This window comes from Aotus nancymaae, unplaced genomic scaffold (genome assembly GCF_030222135.1).
Source record: "Aotus nancymaae isolate 86718 unplaced genomic scaffold, 86718_ANA_hifiasm-v0.15.2.pri h1tg000022l_1, whole genome shotgun sequence".
In the NCBI taxonomy this organism is placed as follows: domain Eukaryota; kingdom Metazoa; phylum Chordata; class Mammalia; order Primates; family Aotidae; genus Aotus; species Aotus nancymaae.
This window is the reverse complement of record NW_026988435.1, coordinates 47,086,037-47,102,585: the sequence shown is the minus strand read 5'-3', so window position 1 is coordinate 47,102,585 and position 16,549 is coordinate 47,086,037. Positions and strand designations below refer to the sequence as shown.

Here is a 16,549-nt window from a genome sequence, read left to right as displayed (position 1 = left end):
CATCTCGTTGTTTTGATTTCCATTTTCTGAACAACTAATACTGTGGCGCATCTTTTCATGTACTTATTGGCCATTTGCATACCTTCATTGGAGAGATGTCTACTCAGTCCTTTGACTAATTTTTAGTTGGGTGCTTTGTCTTTTTGTTGTTGAGTTACACTCAGATATATGATTTGTAAATATTTTCTCTCATTCTGTAGATTGTCTTTTCACTTTCTTGATGGTGTCCTCTGATTCAAAAAAGTTTTAAATTTTGACAAAGTCCAATTTATTTTTTCTTTTGTTGCTGGTCCTTCTTGTGTAATATCTAAGAACCCAGTGTCAAATCCAAAGTCTTAAAGCATTTCTCCATTCTTTTCTTCTAAGATTCTTATGGTTTCAGCTACTATATTTAGGGCATTGATCCATTTTGGGTTAATTTTTGTATATGATATTAGGTAAGGTCCAACTTCATTCTTTTGCATCTGGAAATCTAGTTCTTCTAACACCATTTGTTGAAGACATGATTCTTTTCTCATTGAATTATCTTGATACTCTTGTTCAAAATCAATTGACCATAAATGTATGGATTTATTTCTGAACTTTTACTTTTATTCTATTGGTCCATATGTCTATTCTTAGGCCAGTACCACACTGTTTTGATTACTGTAGCTTTGTAATATGTTTTGAAATTAGGAAGTGTGAATCCTCCAACTTTGTCCTTCTTTTTCAAGATTGTTTTGGCTATTCTGAGCCCTATAATCCGTATGTGCTTGAAGATCAGCTTTTTCATTTCTGGAAAAAAGAAAAGACTTGGATTTTTGATAAGAACTCCATTGAATCTCTAGACTGCTTTGGGTGGTACTGCCATTTAACAACATTAAGTTTTCTAATCCATGAACATGGGTGTCTTTCCATTTATTTAGGTCTTCTTTGATTCTTTCAGCAATGTTTTATAGTTATCATTGTACAAGTCTCTTATCCCCTTGATTATATTTGTTACTAGGTATTTTATTCTTTTGGATGCCATTGAAATGGAATTATTTTTCTTAATTTCTTCAGATTGTTCATTGCTGGTATACAGAAACATGCGTGATTTTTGTACGTTGATCTTGCACCTTGAAACTTTGGTGAATTCTTTAATAAAGCTCTGGTAGCTTTCTGGTGGATTCTCTGGGATTTTCTATAGACAGGATTATCACCTGTGAACAGAAATAATTTTACTTCTTCCTTGCCAATTTTAATGGCTTTTATTTATTTATTTTTCTTGTTTAATAGCCGTGGTTAGAACTTCCAGTCTAGTGTTGAATATTGGTGATGAAAATCCTGTCTTGTTTCTAATCTTAGGGGGAAAGTTTTCAGTCTTTTACTGTTGTGTATGATGCAAGCTGTGGGTTTTTCACAAATGCTCTTTATCATGTTGAGGAAATACCCTTCAATTCCTAGTTTTCTGAGTGTTTTTAAATCATAAAATGGTGCTGGACTTTGACAAAGCCTTTTCTTTATTAATTGAGATCATGTGTTTGTTTTTTTTTTCCACTTCATTCTGTTCTTGTGTTATACTACATTGATTGTTTTAAATCTTGAACTATCTTTGCATTCCTGGGATAAATCCCACTTGGTCATGGTATATAACCCTTTTAATATGCTGTTGGAATCACTTTGTTAGTATGTTGTTGAGAATTTTTTGTATCTGTATTTATAAGGCAGTTGGTTTGTAATTTTCTTTTCTTTTGATGTCTTATGTGGGTTTGGTATCAGGCTAATGTTGGCCTCACAGAGTGAGTTAGAAGTTAGTTCTTCTACTTTTTTTTCCCACAACTTGAGGAGGTTTTGTTAAACTTTTAAAAAATGTTTGGTGACATTTACCAGTAAAGTCATCTGGTCTTGGGCTTTTGTTTGTTAGAGGTTTTTGGTTAATAATTTAATTTCTTTACTTGTCCTAGGTCTGTGGAGATTTTTCTGCTTCATTTTTAGTCAATTGGATAATTTGTTTATTTATGGAAAATTTTCCATTTCATCTAGGCTATCTAATTCATTGGCATGCAACTGTTTATAGTATCTCCTTATAATCGCTTTTTATTTCTGTCAGGTTGATAGTAATGTCCTCACTTTCGTTTCTGATTCTATTTACACCTATTTTTTTCTGTCAGTTTAGCTAGAAGTTAGTTTTTTATGTTTTCAAATATTCAGCTTTTGGTTTTTATTAATTCTGTTTTTCTGTTTTCTCTTTCATTTATTTTCCCTAATCTTTATTATTTCCTTTCCTCTAGTTTTGAGTTCAGTTTGCTGTTCTTTTCTAGTTCCTCAAATTAGAGAGTTAAGTTATTGATTTGAGACCTTTTAAATTTTTTTAAATATAGCATTTACAGCCTTAAATTTCCCTCTGAGCCCCACCTTCGCAGCATCCTATAGCTTTTGGTATGTTGCATTTTAATTTTAATTCATCTCCGAGTTTTTTCTAAGTTTGATTGTGATTTCTGCTTTGCCCACTTTGTATTTTGTAGAATGTGGTGTTTAATTTCTATGTATTTGTGAGTTTTCTAGTTTCCTTCTGTTATTGATGTCTAGCTTTGTTCATTCTACCACGGTTGGAAAAATAAAGTTTGTATGATTTCAATTTTTAAAAGTGTATTGAGGCTTGTTCGCTGCCCAGCGTGTGATGAGCTTGACGTCCCATGTTCACTTGAGAAGAACGTGTTTTTCTGTTGGTGGTGGAGCGTTCTGTACGCGTCTGTTGTGAGTGACTGCTGAATGGTGTGCTTCAGTTCTCTCTTTCCTACTGACCCTCTGACTGGAGGTTCTGTTCGTTGTTGAAAATGAAATACTCAGCTCCCCAGCTATCGTGGAACTGTCTGTTTCTCACTTGAATTCTGTCAATGTTTGCTTCGTATACTTTGGGGACTTTTTGTATGGTGCATGTGTGTTTCTAATTCTCGTATCTTTGATGAGTCGAGTCTTTTATCGATACATAACATCCTCATGCATGTCTGTAGTTGGCACAGTATGGATGAATAGGTCCCTGGTGTTACGGCGCTCAGTTCTTAGGGTCTTAGTGTATGGATGGGGACGTAAGGATTCTTGAAAGAATAAGCTTATTGTAGAGAAAGTCAGCTGTAAGTAATGGCTGATACATCGTACGGTGTTAACAGTTATACGTTAGAGGCAGAGGGGTACGTGCCGTCCTTTGCTGTCAGCTCTGTTCCCTGGTACCTACTGATGCACATGCTAATTCCATAATCTCTTGAAGCTTGGAGAGAGAGAGGGACTCAAAGCAACAAGGTTGTAAAGTCATGTTCTTAGGAGACATATCAGATGCTACCTCGGTAAGGGGATGAGCGGGGAAGAGAGAGAGAAGTGGGGGTAGAGGACAGAAGGGGAGAGGAGGAGAGGGAGACGGAGGAAAGGGAGGGGAGGGGGACAAACTGAGAAGTCTCTGGGTTCTCCATCCCACTTTAAATTAGGCCAGCGTGGTGGCTCGTGTCTGTAATCCCAGCAATTTGGGAGGCCGAGGCGGGTGGATCACGAGGTCAGGAGTTCAAGACCAGTGACCACTGTGGTGAAACCCCATCTCTACTAAAAATACGAAATAAAAAAAAAAAAATTAGCTGGGCATGGCAGCTTGAGCCTGTAGTCCCAGCTACTCAGGAGGCTGAGACAGGAGAGTCGCTTGAGCTCAGGAGGCAGAGGTTGCAGTGAGCTGAGATCGCACCACTGCACTCCAGCCTGGGTAACAGAGGAAGAGACTCGGTCTCAAAAAATGAATAAATGAATAAATAAAACTAAATTAGAGAAGCTGTGTTTTAATATGTTTTACAGACTTGGCGTATAGGTCAGATTCAGTTTGAGAAAGTATTTCCACTCCTTTAAAACATTTTGGAAAAAGCCCAGCATGGTGCATACCTGCAGTCCCAGCTCAGCTACCTGAGAGGCTGAGGCAGGACACTTGAGCCCAGAAGTTTGATGCTCGTCTGGCAACATGGCAAGACCACCCTATCTACACTTTTTGTTATAAACAAACAAACAAACATGTTGAAAGGCAAATGACCACACACCCAGAGGATAAAATGCGTGTTACTCAGTCTAAGAAAAACACATATGCTTACTTACTGGTTTCACGGCTAATAATTTGCTGTCATGTTTATTGCTTAAGGACTGTTTGTCTTCTCTTAGTCTGCTTGTGTACAGCAGGCTCATCTTTGGAAGCGTGGGCTGAGTGTTGACCTCCGGGCATGTGAACGTCGTTCTGGGACTTTGCGGCATTCGTGCTGCTGATGAGAAGTCTGGTGCTCGACTGATTCTTATTGCTTTGCGGGTGACTTGTTTGTTTGATTCTCTGGAAGCTCACGGGAACCACTTGTTACCTTTGATGTTATATAATTTTAACAGGACACATCTAGGATTTCTCCATTCAATTTCTTGGCGTCACCTGGAGACTGCGTCTTGCCTTGGGAAATGCTCCTCTCTAGGGATGTATCAGTGCATTCTCCCATCATTCTCACTGTCCCTCTTTTTGGGGCTCCCATACATTAGGGGTGGCATTCCCTAGATCAGTCGTTTATGGTATTTTTTCCTCATATTTTCCTTTGATGTTTTGTTCCAAATCGGAGAGATTTCTCACCCTCTCTGTGATGGTTAGGACTGAGTGGTCAACTTGATCGGGTTGAAGCATGCAAAGTGTTGATCCTGGGTGTGCCTGTGAGGGTGTGGCCAAAGGAGATGGACACTTGAGACAGTAGACGGGGGAGGTAGACCCACGCTCTTTCTAGGTGGGCACCAGCTAATCGGCTGCCAGTGAATATAAAGCAGGCAGAAGAAACGTGAAAGGGCGAGACGGGCCGAGCCTCCCAGCCTACATCTTTCTCCCACGATGGATGCCTCCTGCCCTCCAGCATCGGACTCCAGGTGCTTCCGTTTTGAGACTGGGACTGGCTCTCCTTGCTCCTCACCTCGCAGACGCCTACTATTGTGGGACCTTGCGATCGTGTCAGTTAACACTTAACACACTCCCCTTGGTGTGCGTGTATATATATTCTATTGGTTCTGCTCCGCTAAGAGAACCCTGAATAACACACTCACGTCAAGCCTCTCTATTTAATTTTAAATATCAATGAGATATGAGATGTTTAATGTCTATGACATTTTGGGGATAATTGTTCTAATTGTTCTTTTTCAAAGCATCTTGTCCTTGTTTGATAGACGCGACATCCTCCTGAATGTCTGAGTGTATTTAGGATTTTTTAAGTTCCTTAAACCACTGGTTTCCTCTGGGTGCAGTGAGACGTTAATTTATCTTGTCTTTCTTTTTGTGCTGCCGGCTTCCCTCCCGGCTGGGGCGAGGGGTGGTCCCGGCTTCCCTCCCGGCTGGGGCGAGGGGTGGTCCCGGCTTCCCTCCCGGCTGGGGCGAGGGTGGTCCCGGCTTCCCTCCCGGCTGGGGCGAGGGGTGGTCCCGGCTTCCCTCCCGGCTGGGGCGAGGGGTGGTCCCGGCTTCCCTCCCGGCTGGGGCGAGGGGTGGTCCCGGCTTCCCTCCCGGCTGGGGCGAGGGGTGGTCCCGGCTTCCTTCCCGGCTGGGGCGAGGGTGGTCCCGGCTTCCCTCCCGGCTGGGGCGAGGGGTGGTCCCGGCTTCCCTCCCGGCTGGGGCGAGGGGTGGTCCCGGCTTCCCTCCCGGCTGGGGCGAGGGGTGGTCCCGGCTTCCCTCCCGGCTGGGGCGAGGGGTGGTCCCGGCTTCCCTCCCGGCTGGGGCGAGGGGTGGTCCCGGCTTCCCTCCCGGCTGGGGCGAGGGGTGGTCCCGGCTTCCCTCCCGGCTGGGGCGAGGGGTGGTCCCGGCTTCCCTCCCGGCTGGGGCGAGGGGTGGTCCCGGCTTCCCTCCCGGCTGGGGCGAGGGGTGGTCCCGGCTTCCCTCCCGGCTGGGGCGAGGGGTGGTCCCGGCTTCCCTCCCGGCTGGGGCGAGGGGTGGTCCCGGCTTCCCTCCCGGCTGGGGCGAGGGGTGGTCCCGGCTTCCCTCCCGGCTGGGGCGAGGGTGGTCCCGGCTTCCCTCCCGGCTGGGGCGAGGGGTGGTCCCGGCTTCCCTCCCGGCTGGGGCGAGGGGTGGTCCCGGCTTCCCTCCCGGCTGGGGCGAGGGGTGGTCCCGGCTTCCCTCCCGGCTGGGGCGAGGGGTGGTCCCGGCTTCCCTCCCGGCTGGGGCGAGGGGTGGTCCCGGCTTCCCTCCCGGCTGGGGCGAGGGGTGGTCCCGGCTTCCCTCCTGGCTAGGGTGAGGGTGGCCCAGGCTGCCTGGGCTCCTCTCCTGCTGTGTGTGTTGTCTGCTTTCTGCTGGAGAAGCTCCCACCTGACTGGGGAGGTTGGCCTGGTGCTCTGTGCTCGGGGTTCAGGTCCATCAGTCACAAGCCTCACTTTGGAGTAAAAGTGATGGGAGCCGAGGCCAGCATGACGGAACTGTGCCTGGTGCCCCTCGGGGCCTTGGGAGGGCCTTGCCCGGTGGTGCTGTGCTCACACCTTCCATCCCCCTCTCCACTGAGGCCCTCCCCATTCCCCTTCCACTGGGCTCGCCAGGAAGCCGGGCTGCATGGGGCTCCGGGTGGGCGGGTCGCACCTCATCCCTGGCTGGCAGCCCACACGCACCCCGCTGCCTTCCTTTACATTACTGGAGTCCCTCATCCTTGGTAAACTGACTTCCCCTCCCCTGTGGTGGTCTTGGGAAGGTGGAGATGGGAATGGTGGGCCTGGTCTGCCATCCTGCCCTGGGGCAGCTGCGCTGTGTGAGTGTCGGCTTCCTCATGACAATCCTGCTGCTCCTGGAACATTTGGCTGACCCTCGAGCCACCATTATTCTCCTTGAATGCTGGGTGCCCCAATTCTCTAAATGCACCCCACTTCCCTCTGATCATAGCCCAGTTCTCTCATTCAAAGCAAGAATCCATGGGTGGCTTCTATTTTTTATGAAAACGCTTATTATTTTCATCTTCTTAACTACTTTTTTAAAACTATCCGGCTGGGCATGGTGGCTCACGCTTGTAATCTCAGCGCTTTGGGAGGCTGAGGCAGGTGGATCACCTGTGGTTGGGAGTTCGAGACCAGCCTGACCAACATGGAGAAACACCATCTCTACTAAAAATACAAAATTAGCCAGGCGTGATGGCACACACCTGTAATCCCAGCTACTCTGGAGGCTGAGGAAGGAGAATCACTTGAACCCGGGAGGTGGAGGTTGTGGTGAGTTGAGACTGCATGATTGCACTCCAGGCTGGGTAACAAGAGCAAAACTCCATCTCAAAAAAAAAAAAAGAAAAAAAGGAAAAAGAAAAACAAGCAAACAAACAGAAAATCCCAACGATCTTTATTTTCCTTTTGTTGTGAAAAAATGGAGACATACAAAAAAGTTGAAAAAATTAGCCAGTGGGCATCCACGTGGCTGGCCTGGATCTGCAGCTGGCACGGCGCTCGCCCTGCGTGATCGGTGCTGACCCTCAGGCTGGTCCTGGATCTGCGGCTGGCACGGCGCTCGCCGCACGGCGCTCGCCCTGCGTGATCGGTGCTGACCCTCAGGCTGGTCCTGGATCTGTGGCTGGCACGGCGCTTGCCCTGAGTGATCGGTGCTGACCCTCAGGCTGGTCCTGGATCTGTGGCTGGCACGGCGCTTGCCCTGCGTGATCGGTGCTGACCCTCAGGCTGGTCCTGGATCTGTGGCTGGCACGGCGCTTGCCCTGCGTGATCGGTGCTGACCCTCAGGCTGGTCCTGGATCTGTGGCTGGCACGGCGCTCGCCCTGAGTGATCGGTGCTGACTCCCAGGCTGGTCCTGGATCTGCGGCTGGCACGGCGCTTGCCCTGCGTGATCGGTGCTGACCCTCAGGCTGGTCCTGGATCTGTGGCTGGCACGGCGCTCGCCCTGAGTGATCGGTGCTGACTCCCAGGCTGGTCCTGGATCTGCGGCTGGCACGGCGCTCGCCCTGAGTGATCGGTGCTGACTCCCAGGCTGGTCCTGGATCTGCAGCTGGCACGGTGCTCGCCCTGAGTGATCGGTGCTGACTCCCAGGCTGGTCCTGGATCTGCGGCTGGCACGGCGCTCGCCCTGAGTGATCGGTGCTGACCCTCAGGCTGGTCCTGGATCTGCGGCTGGCACGGCGCTTGCCCTGCGTGATCGGTGCTGACTCCCAGGCTGGTCCTGGATCTGCAGCTGGCACGGTGCTCGCCCTGAGTGATCGGTGCTGACTCCCAGGCTGGTCCTGGATCTGCAGCTGGCACGGTGCTCGCCCTGAGTGATCGGTGCTGACTCCCAGGCTGGTCCTGGATCTGCAGCTGGCACGGCGCTCGCCCTGCGTGATCGGTGCTGACCCTCAGGCTGGTCCTGGATCTGCGGCTGGCACGGCGCTTGCCCTGCGTGATCGGTGCTGACTCCCAGGCTGGTCCTGGATCTGCAGCTGGCACGGTGCTCGCCCTGAGTGATCGGTGCTGACTCCCAGGCTGGTCCTGGATCTGCAGCTGGCACGGTGCTCGCCCTGAGTGATCGGTGCTGACTCCCAGGCTGGTCCTGGATCTGCAGCTGGCACGGCGCTCGCCCTGCGTGATCGGTGCTGACCCTCAGGCTGGTCCTGGATCTGCGGCTGGCACGGCGCTTGCCCTGCATGATCGGTGCTGACTCCCAGGCTGGTCCTGGATCTGCAGCTGGCACGGCGCTCGCCCTGCGTGATCGGTGCTGACCCTCAGGCTGGTCCTGGATCTGCGACTGGCACGGCACTTGCCCTGCGTGATCGGTGCTGACTCCCAGGCTGGTCCTGGATCTGCAGCTGGCACGGTGCTCGCCCTGAGTGATCGGTGCTGACTCCCAGGCTGGTCCTGGATCTGCAGCTGGCACGGCGCTCGCCCTGCGTGATCGGTGCTGACCCTCAGGCTGGTCCTGGATCTGCGGCTGGCACGGCGCTTGCCCTGCATGATCGGTGCTGACTCCCAGGCTGGTCCTGGATCTGCAGCTGGCACGGCGCTTGCCCTGCGTGATCAGTGCTGACCCCCAGGCCGGCCTCTGTCAGCACATCTCATTTCACGTGCACTGCCCAGGAAGGTGCAACCACCGCACGCTTCACCCAAACGCTTCAGCCACATGTAGCAGCCGCCCACTTCACTCAGACACTTCAGCAACGTGCCGTTAACTTGAGTGCAGCGTTTGTTTCTGTGTTTGAAATGATAGAAATCTCAAGGGTATCATTTGATGAAGTTTGCAAATCCGTCAACACAGGTAACCCAGGCCCCCTCAAGGCCCAGGGCAGGGAGGGCTTCTCGCCCCATCAGGACCCTGGAGTTTACCACCCTCTCCAGAATTCCTCTGCTCTCCCAGTCAGTTTCACCCGATCCCCTAGAGACGGCCACTGTTGAGGATTTTTTAAAGCGTGAGTTGGTTCGGTGTGTTTTGACCTCATTTGGCCGGAGCCAGGCTGCCAGTCCTCCTGCGCCAGCCTCTCCCACCCTGCACGGTGTTTCTGCGACGCGTTCCTGTTGCCGTGTGCGTGAGCAATGCCGCCCTCAGCGCGGGTGTGATTTCCACTGTACGGCTGCCTCCCGCTCTGTTTATCCATCCACTGGCTGGTGGACATGTGGGCTGGTTGTGGTTCTGTCTGTTTTGAATACAGTGGGAGAAGTGTGCCTGCCGTTCAGAGCCCTCAGCACCCAGAAGCCAAGTAATCACCAGGCACCAAGTGTGTCGCCAGGAACCCCAGCTTTGAGGGCCCACTTCCTCCTGTTGAGCTGGAATCTCTCCCTTCACGCTGGCTCAGTGGCCCCAGTCCAGCCTCGGGGGAAGCGCACGCTGGGAAAAGCCCTGCAGACACCTAAGGCGGCCAGCAGGTCCCCCAGGCTCAGCCTCCTCCTCTTGCAGCCCCTTGTCCTGAGGCTTGGTTTCCAGGCTCAAGAAGAGCCCTGGGTGAGAGGCCGTCATCTGAAACCCCTGGGCAGGACGCGGCCCCTTTGGCCTGAGCAGCTTCGGCCACTGCTTTTCTCAGAGCGGCTTCCCAGCATCCCAGGAGCAAGCTCCGCCTCTGAGCAGCGACCAAGGAGGACAGGACCCCGTGCTGACATGGTCTTGGTCAGGATGGCAAAGGACAGTGAGGGACAGCTTCAGGGAAGTTTTTAAAAAGACCCGGTATTGAGGAGCAGAGAGACTTATTTTTGATAGGGAACTAAGCCTTCTTGCCCAAGAGTGTTCAGGGGAAATTCCAGCCCCTGTGGGAGGAGGACCCAGCTCGGGGTGCTGAGAAGTGCAGGGGGATTCTGATAGTGGGACAAAGGGAAAGGCTTTTGGTAAACAACAGCAGCGGCGATTATCAGGATAATCCGTCAGCAGCAGGCTGCTGTGGCAGGTCTGGGTCTGCAGGCCGGGAGGGGGCAGGAGGGGCACCGGGAGGACCTGAACGACAGGCTCCGTCTGAGCAGGGGTCCCAGTAGGGCTACGCTGGCCGTGTTCACTTCTGGTCTCTTCCCCAAAGTTTCTGCTTGATGCAACCGAAGCTGTGGTTCGAGGACATCCTCTGGGAACCAGCCGTGTCTGCCCTAGTGTAGGACTAATGAAGGGAGGCAGGCATCAGTCAGCTGGGTCTAAAACCGCCTGTGCATCACTGATAAATTTGGGCAGCTTTCCAAACGTAACAAGCGCTTGAAGAAGGTGCAATTAGTTACGAAACTAAGGGCCAAATAAAAACATGAGCATCTACAACAGAAAACTGAGTTCCAGGAAACACCCTCAAGGAAGAAAAACAAGGAAGACGCAGGCGCGCCTCTGTGCTGCGGGGATGCCTGGGTCCGGGTATAAAGGCTGCCCGGGGAAGCAGTCTCCAGACATCACTGCCCTCCGCCTCAACCTTATCCAGCCACACGCCACCATGTGCCACACCAGCTGCTCCTCAGGCTGCCAGCCAGCCTGCTGCGTGCCCAGCTACTGCCAGCCAGCCTGCTGCGTGCCAGTGGGCTGCCAGTCCTCCGTGTGTGTGCCCGTGAGCTTCAAGCCAGCCCTGTGCGTGCCTGTGAGATGCCAGTCCTCTGTGTGTGTGCCTGTGAGCTGCAGGCCCGTTGTGTGTGTGGCCCCCTCCTGCCAGTCCTCCGGCTGCTGCCAGCCCTCCTGCACCAGCATCCTCTGCAGACCCATCTCCTGCAGCATCCCTTCCTGCTGCTGACCACGAGTGTCTAGACCCACTGCTCCCAGTGCAGACGGGGCCACACCTGTACCCTCCCCGGATGAGTCCTCAGTTGGTCTTCTGCACTTGGGGCTGCTGAAAAGCATGCTCGGTGAACCCTCTGAATTCTGGGTTGAGAATGTGACAGAATGATCTGGAGCCCTCGCTGACCCTGCGCATCCCTCCAGGGAAGTCGGGGTCCCAGAGTCATTCTCTGACCCCATGAGAGCCAAATAAACCAGCTTTCCCCATGCAGTTCTGTGTTTCTGGACTTTCTTTTTTACTCCTATGTTCCCCGCTATCTATTCCGCCGATTACATAGAATTTACTGCTAAACCGTCTTCAGCGATCCCGTCGCACGGTGCTCATCAGAAGGTGGTGTCCCGGGTGGAGGGCACGGCCACAGATGCCCATGTGGTCTCTCCTAAGGCTCCCGGGGCCCGGGTGCACCGGCCCCAGCGATGACTTTCCCGCCTCTGGTGGGGCGCTCTCGCTTCCCCACCGCTGTCCACTCCTGCCCCAGCCTCGCAAGCCCTGCGTTGACGGCCAAAGCTTCAGAGCATCGAGGATTGGGTTTTCCCGTGTGGTTGGTGGACGTCCTGTGTCCCAGGTCATGGAGGATCTCAGGTTTACAGACCTGCAGCACATACTCCCATTACTGGTCCACAAAGGCCCAGTTTTTACTGATTGACTGATGAGCAATTACTGAGAATTCTAATATAATAAACCCCCATGAACCCACTGCCTGAAATAGAAATGAGTACATCATCAATAATTTGCCATGAACTTCTTGGGGCAGCCGCTGTTGGGATTGTGTGCTTCTTTTTTTTTGAGACAGAGCTTTGCTCTTGTTGCCCAGGCTGGAGTGCAGTGGTGCAATCTCAGCTCACCACAACCTCCCGCCTCCCGGGTTCAAGCGATTCTCCTGCCTCAGCCTCCTGAGTAGCTGGGACTACAGGCATGCGCCACCATGCCCAGCTAATTTTGTATTTTTAGTAGAGACGGGGTTTCACCATGTTGACCAGGATGGTCTCGATCTCTTGACCTTGTGATCCACCCACTTCAGCCTCCCAAAGTGCTGGGATCACAGGCTATGTGCTTCTTATTCTGTTACTTTCTAGAAAAAGTAGAGTTGAGTCATATCTCTGTGTGTTCCTGAAATGTGTGTTTTCTAATTTAGTAACTTCTGGTGATATGAAAAGGGAATGTAAGCTGGAACTTGCTCTTCCCCGTCTGTGTTGTGCCGGTAGCATCGTTCTTCACATTTCCCTTGTCCGGGTGCATCCTTCTCCTCGGGGCTCTGCTGCGACTGTCTCAGGTTAAACCTTCCTCAGTGGAAGGGCCGGCCCTCCTGCCCTGGGTCTGCTTCCCAGACAGAGCTGTCCCCCAGAAACATTCTCACTACAGCTGCCTTCGATGCCAAGTCTTTTGTTTGCCTTGGAGGCAGGTGTTGAGTTTAGAGTTGAAAAACTGGTTTCATAATCTTTTAGGCAAGGTGGTCAGGGACCTATTGTGTTGTTTGAATTGGGGGGCTTTGGATACAGCTGAGCAAGAAATGGAACTAATCAACTCAGACATATGAATGCTTGCAGCTGAACACATTCAAACCCATGAACACACCCAATGTGTGCACTATACAACGTGCACACGCAGGCACACACGTAAGCAGTCTGGTCGCCCAGGCTGGGAGTTGGAGGTGAAACTGGAAATCGGAGCATGAGAGGAGGGAGGGTTGGTAACCAAAAAATGCTTCCGGAGAACCTCCCAGCCCTGTGCTGAGAGAAGCATGGACGAGGCCCAGCTCAGCCCCCGCCCTCCGGAGCTGCGGGGACGTCGGGGCCACTCGGAGCCCACGTGCTGTGCTGCTGCTGCTCCGCGTGGAGCATGCGTTAGTGTGTCCGGGTTTCCGCGTGGACAGACCTGTTTCTCTCCTTTGGGTGAATGTCTAGGAGTGGAATAGCTGGGTCGTATGCTAATAAATGCAGCTTTATAGCAGGGCTTGAAATCAGCTAGTGTGAGTTCTCCAGTTTTGTTCTTCTTTCAAGTTGTTTAGGCTACTCCAGGTTCTTTGTCTTTCCATATAGATATCTAAATAATCTTATCCGTATCTATAACGTTTACGCCGATGTTTTGATCCATTAGAGGAGAGTTGATACATCCAGCAGTCCGTAGCGTGGTCTGTTTACTAGGTTTTCTCTGATTTTCTCATCAGTATTTTGTAGTTTTCAATGTACACATTTTATGTTTCCCCTAGAATCTATCCCTAAGTATTTTATAATATTTAATGGTGTTATGGTACTATTTTTAAGTTTCAACTTCTGATCGTTCGTTGCTAGTATATTAAAATAAAATTGATTTTTATATATTGACATCTTTTCTTTGACCTTGTTAAATTCACTTCCTGGTTCTTGTAGCTTTATTGTAGAATTTTTGGGATTTTTCTACGTAGCCAACAATGTAGTGCGTTAGTAGAGACGGGGTTATTTCTTCCTTTGCAGCCTGCGTACTTTTTGCTTCGTGTTCTTCCTTTACTGCGCCGTTTAGGAAGTTCAGTATGGTAATAAACAGCAGAGGTAAAAGTGAAGGTTCTTGCTTTATTCTTGATTTTAAGGGGAAAGCATATGTCTTTCATCATTAAGTATGACATTAGCTATAGACTTTTCACAGACGCTCTTTAAAAGAAGCTCCTTTTATTTTTAGTTTGCTAGCAGTTTTTATTCGGAATGGATGTTGAATTTTGTCGAAAGCCTTTTCTGAATCTATTGAGATAGTAATATGGGACTTCCTCTCTAGTCTGTTGATATAGTGAATTATATAAGTTGATTTTTTAACACTGGACCAACCTTGCATTCTTGGGATAAGTCCCATATGGTCACAATCTTCTATCTCTTTTACATATTTCTGGATTAAATTTGCGAGTATTCGGTTGAGAATTTTTGTATATTATTAATAGTTTGTAGTATTCTTATAATACTTTGTTCAAATTTGATATCAAGATTATGCTGGCCCTATAAATTTAATTGGGAATGATTCCTTTCCTTCTATTTTCTGGAAGAGTTCCCGTAGAATTGGTTATATTTCTTCTTTAAATGTTTGGTAGAATTTTCCAGGGAAGGCATTTGTCCCTAGTTTTGTTTGTTGAAAGATTTTAACTGCAAATTCAACTCTTTAATGGATGTGATTCTGTTCAAGTTACCTACTTCTCTGGAGAAAGCTTTCATACTTCTGTCTTTTAAAAAATGTGCCAAATTTATGTAAGTTATCAAATCTAGTGGTATGAAGCTGTTTACATCATTCCTCTCTCATGTTTTTAATAATCATAAGATTTGTGATGATGTCTCTTTTTCACTCCTAATGTTGCTATTTTGTGTTGCTTCTTTCTTTTTATTATAATTTTCCTGCTCAGTCTGACCAGGTGCTTATTTATCTCATTGTTCTTTTCAAAGAAGCAGTTTTTAGTTTCATTGAATTTTTTTTCCATTTTCTACTTTATTTTTTTTTGTAGATTTTTAAATTATTTCATGTCTTTTGCTTATTTAGAGTTTAATTTGTCTTTTTTTCCTGTAAAGTGCAAACTTAGATAGTTGATTTTAGGACTTTCTTCTATGTGAATATAAGCACTTACTGATATAATTTTATCCCTCTAAATACTATTTTAGCCATGTTCCATCTGTTTTGACATATTGTCTTTTCATTTGCATTTAATTCAAAGTATTTTCTAATTTTTCTTGTGATTCTTTTTTGAACCATGGGTTATTTAGAAGCGTGTTGGTTAATTTACAATTCTGCAGGTGTTTCTAGCTATCTTTTTGTTGTTAGTGTCTAATTTAATTTCTTTGCAGTCAGAGAACACACATTGTATTAGTTCAACTTTTTTACATGGATTGATGTTTATTTTATGGCACAGAAAATAGTCTTTTTCGTGAATGTTTCATGTGCGCTTGAGAAGAATGTGTATCTGTTATTGTTGGGTGGAGTGTTTTGTAAGCATCCATCAGGTCAAGTTGAATGATGGCCTTGTCCAGGCCTTCTGTGTCCTTCCTGATTTCCTGTCTAGTTGTTCTCTTGAAGCTGAAGTCCAGCGATGGCTCTGATTTGTCTGTTTCTCCTTTCCCTTCTGAGTTTTTTTGTGGCATGTGTTTTGAAACTTAGCTGTTTGGTGCTTACACATTTAGAATTGTGATGTTTTCATGATGAATTGATGCTTTATCTTTATGTAATATTCCTTTTCATCCCCGGTAACATTTCTTTTGTGAAGTTGACTTTGTTTGATATTAATATAGCCATTCCAATTTTATTTGATTAATGTTTGTGTGGTATATTTTTCCATCTGTTTACTTTTAACCTATCTATGTTTTTATATTTAATCTGAGGCTTCTGGTAGATAGAATATAGTTGGATCCTGAATTATTTAATCCAATTAAAAATCTGTGTCTTTGGTTTTGGTTTTGATGTTTAGATGATTTGCATTTATTTTAATTGTTGATCTACTTAAACGTAAAATGTCAGTTTGCTAATTGTATTCTATTTGTTCCAGCTGTTCCTTTTTATTTTTTCCCTCTTTCTATGCCGCTTTTTGGTTTAGCGTTCTTAGCTATTCCATCTGATGTCACTCTTGGTGTACATCTCAGCCTCCTGAGTAGCCGGGACTACAGGCGCACGCCACCGTGCCCAGCCTTTCCCCCTCTTTCTATGCCGCTTTTTGGTTGATGTCACTCTTGGTTTACATCTTGATATTGGATTTGTGTAGCCGCCCGAATCTCACGTTGAATTGTAATCCCCAGTGTTGGAGGTGGGGTCTTGTGGGAGGTGATTGGATCATGGGGGTGGATTCCTCCTAAATGGTTAGCGCCACCCCCTTGGGAGACCTGGTGTTTAAAGGCATGCGGCCCCTCCCCTGTCTTTCTCTCTTGCCCCTGCTCTGGCCACGTGATGTGCCTGCTTCCCCTTCACCATCCACCATGCTTGTAAATTTCCTTACAATTCCGCCTCCCCAGAAGCTGAGCAGATGCCGGTATTATGCTTCCTGTCCAGTTGGCAGAATTGTGAGCCAATGAAACATCCTTTCTTTCTAAGTCACTCAGTCTCAGGTATTTCCTTATGTAGCAAGGCGGTAATAGCCTAATACGTCTTTTCAAACTTATTTGGCCCAAGATTTATAAGACGTACCTTTACTGTAGCAAAGGATACCTCCGGGTAATACGACGCCACTTCATCTGTAAGTGGCGGGACTTTGTGGCGGTGTACCTCCACGTCCTCTGCTGGATCCCTTGTGTTATTGTTGCCACGTTTTATTATTACTTATGTGAAAAATCCCACAATGCGTTGTCACTGTTTTTGTTATGGACAGTCAATTAGTTATAATGCTTTTTGTATTTATCTTCTTTTAAAATAATTTATAGAGCTCTTCTTTTCT

At 48.5% G+C, this 16,549-nt stretch overlaps 2 protein-coding genes across 2 annotated transcripts in view; both read left to right on the top strand.

The window, feature by feature from the left end:
* Nucleotides 1-16,549, top strand: part of TSPEAR (thrombospondin type laminin G domain and EAR repeats) — a 170,144-nt gene that overhangs the window by 19,840 nt on the left and 133,755 nt on the right. The window lies entirely within an intron of this gene.
* Nucleotides 10,132-11,388, top strand: LOC105711743 (keratin-associated protein 12-1). The gene is made up of 2 exons (XM_012444611.3): nt 10,132-10,323; nt 10,450-11,388. The coding sequence occupies exon 2, from the start codon at nt 10,663-10,665 to the stop codon at nt 11,131-11,133; it is 471 nt and encodes a 156-aa protein (XP_012300034.2). The 5' UTR covers nt 10,132-10,323; nt 10,450-10,662; the 3' UTR covers nt 11,134-11,388.

What these genes read in the sequence shown, in the direction of transcription:
- LOC105711743 (XM_012444611.3), top strand. Translation starts at nt 10,663, where the DNA reads ATGAGCATCTACAACAGAAAACTGAGTTCCAGGAAACACCCTCAAGGA.